Raw genomic sequence first — 7,783 nt, forward strand, 5'->3', positions numbered from 1 at the left:
TGACACATTTTCACAACGTTTTATTATCAAGGTTTATAAATTACAACAGAAATAAATTACAATACAAAACGAATCATTTATTAAACTTATGAGCAACCGCACGCATGGTTGACGTAACCCGTTCCGGCCGAGGGAACCGCTCCGTCAACGGCAACCACTCCGTAAACAGGGAAGCAACCTGTTACCCTAATGGTTCCACCAATAGGCAAGTCACCGGTTACAGAGACATCGCCGCATTGGAGAGAGGGAACGACTTCGGTGACCACTTGGCTGCAAGGTTCGATTATTACGTTGTTGGTGAGGCAGGGCTGGTTGCCGGATACTTGAAGGTTGCCGGGTAGGAGGAGGTTGTTGCCTAGCTGCAGCATAGGGCCGGCGAGGGCTTGCTGGAAAATAAAATATGTAAATTAGACAACTAATAGTACTGTGATCCATCATAGGTAAATTTATTCATCGATTTTGTCTACTTAATGGTTGACTTATTACTACTTAAAGGTTGATGTTGAAGAAAAGCGTGTTATTAAAATTAAGAGGAACATAAAATGTTTTTTCTTATATATAGCCTATATAACCAAATAAATAATAACTAGTGTAAAATTATTGTTAAATATTTAAATAGACAAAATTGCAGTAATTTAAAAACAATTTATGTACCTATGGTAGCTTTTTTATTAATTTACACTTAATTGATTAAATCCAAGCACTTTGTACGAATGAATAAATATTTAAAGTAATTAAGTCTTAATTTATTTTTTATTTTCACTTAATGGTTGATAATGGCTAATTATCTATGCAATAAAATAAGAGGCTAAAACAATTAAAATCTAGATGTATTTCTAACTTGTCCTACTTACATTCAATAAAAATGCTTGGAAGCACAGAAATACCACCGTCAACCGACACATTTTTAAGAAGGATTGACGAATAATATTGAAACATTAACTTTTATACAATTCATGTGTTATCACTGTTTTAGTTCTCTGTGAAATTACTTACGCAATTTTGAGCAAACGTTGGAAATAATTATCAATTTTCATTATGAAACTGAATATATACCAATTAAAATTATAGAATTATATTGGTTGCAAATGAGAATCATTGGATGTTGGTAAGGCTGCGGTCAAAACTTTACGATAAGCGGAGACGTATTCCCTTTGATAAAAAAATGCAACTCAACTAAAACTGACGTTCAAGACGTCTTTTCGAAAGGTGTATGTCAGTTCATTAGCGATGTGCGCCAAATACTTACACATTATAGGTACAAACAAACACACAAACAGAGACGCTTGCGGTGGCTGGGGCATGTGCACCGGATGGAATCCTTTAGAATACCTCGACGTGTCTTGCTTGGTGCAGTTGCGTATGCCAAAAGGAACGTTGGAAGACCGATGCTGCGCTTTAAAGACTGTGTTAAGCGAGACATGTCAGCATTTGAAATCGACCACCATGCCTGGGAAACTTTAGCTGAAGACCGTGATGGATGGCGCAAGCGTGTTGTGGAGGGGAGAAAGCTATGCGACCAAGCCTGGTTTACTACGTTAGATAGCAGAAGGTGTCGCAGAAAGCAAATCGGGACTGGAACCTCAGGCGCCATGAGCTTTTTCTGCCAAAAATGTGGGAGGTCGTGCCGCTCACGCATCGGCCTCCACAGTCACCAAACCCGCTGTCTAAACTGCAATGCTTAAATCGTCTGCAATAGACGCAAAGGCCTGTGATGATAGGTACTAAAAACGTTTATATTTTTATTTACAATAACAATATACACAATAAAAAAGGATGCAGCTTCTGCGGTGGCCTTTAAGTTGAAATTGCGCAAGTGGCTTCTTAGCAATACATTCTATTCCATAGACGAATTCTTTGATCTGCCTAACATATAAATATTATTCATTTACTAAATCTAGTCACTTGTATAAAGCATAGATACTTAAATTAAATGTGTAATAATTAAATTGAATAAAATTAATTAATTACCTAATGATATGAAAACCATCATGCACATAACATGTAACTTGGCGTTATAAATAAATTATTTGTATTTGTATTTGTAATTGATATATACAGAGGATTACTATGACTAGCTTAAATCTAAAATAGGCCCTTAAGGGATTGCACCAATGCTAGGGGCATTTCCTCGTTGTATCGCAATGCTATTTTGTGCGAGGAAGCCGCCAGCTCATCGGTCACCAGTTACGTCAACCAGACGTTTCGCGATTTCTACAAAAAACTTGAGCGCGCTGGGACCCCGTAGGTACTTATATCTAACATTGACTAAGATTAATTCGTTATCTTGAAATCGTTGATATCTATACCATTGCATCGGCATCGGCTAATGCCTAATTTAAGGTAATTCAATAAAAAGAAACCTTATAATCACTGACCTTCTTTCTATGCGAAAAAACGAAGCATAGGGAAATAAAAATATACAAGAGTTTTTTATGATTCACGGTTCGTTTCACTAGACTTAAATGGACCGGGATATGGACCGTGATTACCTTTTGTATTGTTCCCGGTTGATTTAAGTCTAATAAAAATATACTTATGTTACAATGTTTGTTGTTGTTGTTCGATTGAAATCTAATAAAAATATACTTATGTTACAATGTTTGTTGTTGTTGTTCGATTTAAATCTAATAAAAATATACTTATGTTACAATGTTTGTTGTTGTTGTTCGATTTAAATCTAATAAAAATATACTTATGTTACAATGTTTGTTGTTGTTGTTCGATTTAAGTCTAATAAAAATATACTTATGTTACAATGTTTCGTTTTGGAACTCCAATATACAGGATCTTTATTTAGTCACCTGCAATAATTTACGGGGTGAATATATAGGTCATCCTGAGCAACTTTTACTATGGGACCAACCCTGAAAAAATTGCGAAAAAAAATTGTCTGTTTCATACATTTTGACTGTATGACCTTGACATGTTGTATGGGAGAGTAATTTCTTTTCGCGATTTCGGGGTTGGTTCCATAGTAAAAGTTGCTCAGTGTGTTGTATCCACCCCGTAAATTATTGTAGGTGACCAAATAAACAGTATAAAAAAATGAGAATTTCACATTTTTTAGGTGTTAATTTCTTGTTGAATGTGATTACAGAATAAAAATTGAAAAATATTTTTCGTGCATGAAGCCAATTATCAAGTTAGAAGGCCTTATAATGTTTTGCGTGGATGCGTGGCAATCTTAATACACTGAATATCTCAGATGGCGCTGTTCAAAATCGTAAAAATCATGAAATGCGCTATCATTGTTTTCTTAGGAAATTGACCCAAGAGCTCATACAGTTTTTGTATAAGTAACTAGTTTATTAATTTTACGGGATAGGTACTATAATATTTCCCGATGTTCCGTGTAAATAAGTAGGTTTATGGAACATTTAAGAGAAAATTTGGAGTGTTTTTGATATTGAAATATGTAAAATTTCTATCGCTTACGCTTTAAAAGTTGAATATCCAATTCGTCCTTTATGTTTTCTATATATTTAATGAAAGCTACTGCAATTGGTTTCAATATTATTAACCAATTAAAACTGTGGTTTTTTTGCTCCAGTCATGGGATGTATGGCACCATTCAATTTCAAAATAACAAATATCAATGAAAAATTAAACTTAAGCCGCTCTTTGGCTCTTGTATATGGTAAAATCTTGCCAGCGTTTAAAAACTGATGGTAAATACTTGTTTTACAGGATTTGTCTATACTATCCCATTACTGGTGCCTGTTCCATTATAGGGGTGTTTACTATACTACAATTTTATTATAAACGTGTATCAGAAGCATCCATAGTAAAATTTACTAAAGCGTATTGACAATTTTTAGAGTTCCATTCCTCAAAAGGACTAAACGGAACCCTTACCTATAGAATCACTTTGTTGTTCGTATGTCTCTCTGTCTGTCAAGTCAAGACCCTTATCTCGGGAACGTGTGGAGGTATCGAGTTCAAATTAAAACCACATACTCAGGAGGCCTACCGCGAAAACCGAAATTCGCAAATTGCGGGGATCTTTCTCTTTTACTCGTAGTAAGACGTCATTAGAGTCTCTTCTTCCTCGCGTTGTCCCGGCATTTTGCCACGGCTCAAGAGAGCCTGGGGTCCGCTTGACAACTAATCCCAAGATTTGGCGTAGGCACTAGTTTTTACGAAAGCGACTGCCATCTGACCTTCCAACCCAGAGGGTAAACTAGGCCTTGTTAGGATTAGTCCGGTTTCCTCACGATGTTTTCCGTTATAAGTTCCGAAAAACTCATTGGTACGAGCCGGGGTTTGAACCCGCGACCTCCGGATTGCAAGTCGCACGCTCTTACCGCTAGGCCACCAGCGCTTTTAAGACGTCATTAGAGTGACAGAGAAAAATGCCCGCAATTGAAGAAATTCGATTTTCCCGGTAGCCGCCCGATCTATAGTCCCTTGAAGTAGTAAAAAAATGAAACTTTTAAGTTAATAAAAAAAAATACGGCCGTTTTTTTTTTTTTTAATACTACGTCGGTGGCAAACAAGCATACGGCCGGCCTGATGGTAAGCAGTCTCCGTAGCCTATGTACGCCTGCAACTCCAGAGGAGTTACATGCGCGTTGCCGACCCTAAACCCGCCCCCCTCGTTGAGCTCTGGCAACCTTACTCACCGGCAGGAACACAACACTATGAGTAGGGTATATTGCTAAAATTGTATTTTATACAATCGTGGTAGTGTAGAAAAGTACATATAATTTACGAGTATTAACCTATTGTTATATCTAGTTAAGAATATTACTATCTATGGACTTATATGGTTTGAAATAACAGACTCTATTATTATTATTATAATAGAGAGCTTTTCAGTCGAGTACCGTGTTTAGCAACGAAGCTTGCTGAGTTGCCTAAGTAAGGTACCAGATTGACAAGTACCCCTAGTGTAAATTTAGTCGATAGCGAAACGTGACGTACGCGTTTGCGTTAAGTCTCATTTTGTATGGGTTTTTGAACAGCGCGCCAAGCGGGACGTTTTGGAAAGTCAAAAATCTCATACAAAATGACACTTAACGCAAACGCGTACGTCACGTTTCGCTGTCGAAAATATTTACACTAGGGGTACTGATTGATTATATTACTATTGTGTATACGGTACTTTTTCTACGAGTCATCTAAAATAATACTATTTTACTACAAAACCTAAATAATTAATGAAATGTGGTAAGTATCTCAGTAGACAAAATTGTAGACATAAACGCCCGCCCCGCGTCCCGCGCCCTTTCGGTCTTTTCTATGGGAGCGCAGCGGTACGTGATTGGTCAATTTTCTTTCAGTTGACTACAGCGTATCGAAATGAATCTTATAGTTGAGTGGCCCATACATGAAAAGTACGCAATTATAGTTTGGTATACGAAATCTTAATTCAACCATTACAGCAGTAAATTTCGACACTCTCAATGGAATCAAAATAGAGTACTTTCTGTTAACCTAGATTACCTAGAACTATGAAATTTCGCAAGTAATATCGTCTTATACTACAAGTACAGGAAAAAATCTGACATTTCTAATTATAATTGTATGAGTGCCTTTTTGTAGTTTTTTTGCTTCCTGAAAGTCATGCCACACACAATTGTCAACCTAGACAGATTAAAAACATAATTTCGTAATGACTAGCGTTAAGAAATAGCGTTTTATAATTATTAGGTCAATAGGCCACGCACGTGACCATTAAATAGGTTTTCTCGAACACGTTTCGAGTTATGTTTAATTGCATAAGTGGACTTACAATGGTATATATCATATATATGTGAGTAGCAACAGTTTAGGTATAATAATGCGGTTGACAAGGTGACCTAAGCAAGTAGGTACTGAACCCTAGCCAAGTTTTCAAGAAAAAAATCAAAAAAGCATTTATTTCGTTAAATAGTATACAACATAATACCCAACATTCATGGTTGGGACTTCCTAGTAAGTATGTATAATACCTGTTACAGGAAGCCCCGCTTTTCTACATTTGTACACGGTTAACGACAATAAAGTCTAACATTGTGCAAACGGCTATTATTTTAAGTAAAAGAAAATAATACTATTATTAATATTAAAGAAGCTTTATTTATGTAAACATTATTGCCTAATACATGAATGCACAAATGGCGGACTTAATGACAGATGTGCAAACAAAGTAAATTAAAAATAATTAAATACGATATATTAATAAATAATATACTACTCTCTGGACATTGGCCGAAATCCCGAGTAGAGTTCGTTCTCAGGAATGTTCTAATATGGTAAATTATTTGATTATGGCTTGTGCACAAATCACGCGAGGTTTTTTCAGCTACTTTTTGACCCCCCCGTCCCCCTTGGTGATATTTGGTGAGGTTCTTGGCGAACCCCCCCTCCCCCACACAAACTCACGTGTATTTTTTTTTATTTTTTCCGCCAAGTAAAGATTTATGCTTAACATTACCGAGAAAATGTATGTGGTAGATATTTTTTCTTAGTTTCGTTCACCATAGAAAAATACACGTGAGATTTTCTTATAAAACGTGATCTTTCGTGATTTTTTTCGTGACCCCCCCCCTATAGAACCTCGCGTGATATGTGCACAAACCCTTAGTTTAACATAAAATGATTTTTTTTTTTAGTTCATATTGATCAAAAAAAATTATCAATAAATATGAGCATACTGTATTAGTCGTTCACGATGACGATAAGATTAAAGTGACACTAGTAACATGACATAATCTTTAATTACCGTGTATCTACAATCTACATACAGACTGTTCCAAAGTAGGTATTATCGTAAATCATTAATTTCTCCATTACTACTGTTGCGTGTGTAATGAGACTTTGTACTAGGTTAGAAATACCCTCATCGACATGTCATATTTAAGTCCCAAAAAGTAGACACACGTTGTAAACAAAATAAATAAATATACTTACACAGATAAATAAGGTTCCAATCGTTTACGCCGTGGCGAACCGGTAATGTGACCAGCTGACGGTCTTTCCACCGCGATAGAACTGGCTGACGGTTGTTTTTATTTAAAACAGCATATAAACTATCACCTTAGACAGTATCAATCGGGAGGCGATGTCTGATTTTTTATTTCCATTTCATGTCATCAACTGACGGTCTTTCTTCGCCATTACAACCGGCTGACTCAAATATCAAACATTTATTCAGCAAATAGGCCACGGGGGCACATTTACATGTCCATTTTTACAGACAATAAAAATTACAAAATACAATTACAAATATGGAATCTTTGAAATAATATGTACTTAATAGAGAGAAAAAAATGATAAAAAATAAAACCAACAAATACTAAAATTCTTTAGAGATATATAAGTCTTTAAGTGTCAGAGATAACATATAAAAAAAAAAACATTAAATTATCCTAGAGTACCATTTTGTACCATTTGGCGTTGAAACTCTAGGTCCATGGGGTCCCAGCGCGCACAAGTTTTTTGGAGTTTATGTTTTCTAAGTATATATTTAATGAAAGCTACTGAAATTGGTTTCAATATTATTAACCTATTAAAACTAAGGTTTTTTGCTCCAGTCATGGGATGTATAGCGCCTTTTTTCAAACTAACAAATATCAATGAAAAATTAAACTTAATTGGCTCTATTGCTCTTGTTTATGGTAAAATATTACCTAAGTTTAAAAACTGATGGTAAATACTTATTTTACAGGATTTTTTATACTATCCCATTACTGGTGCCAGTCCCACCATAAGGGTATTTACTACAGGCGAAAAACCCACCAGGCTCAAATGGGATTAGGCTGGTCACATCCATCACATGTATTTGGATAGGTGGGCC

General features: G+C 35.8%; 1 protein-coding gene across 1 annotated transcript; it reads right to left on the reverse strand.

Moving 5' to 3' along the window:
- LOC133532293 (uncharacterized) lies at nucleotides 1-958 on the reverse strand. The gene is made up of 2 exons (XM_061870898.1): nucleotides 855-958; nucleotides 1-386 (listed from the first exon to the last, which is right to left on the reverse strand). The coding sequence occupies exons 1-2, from the start codon at nucleotides 903-905 to the stop codon at nucleotides 87-89; spliced, it is 351 nt and encodes a 116-aa protein (XP_061726882.1). The 5' UTR covers nucleotides 906-958; the 3' UTR covers nucleotides 1-86.
- Nucleotides 959-7,783: the final 6,825 nt, after the last annotated feature.

The sequence above is a fragment of the Cydia pomonella genome, chromosome 26, assembly GCF_033807575.1.
Source record: "Cydia pomonella isolate Wapato2018A chromosome 26, ilCydPomo1, whole genome shotgun sequence".
Taxonomy (NCBI): domain Eukaryota; kingdom Metazoa; phylum Arthropoda; class Insecta; order Lepidoptera; family Tortricidae; genus Cydia; species Cydia pomonella.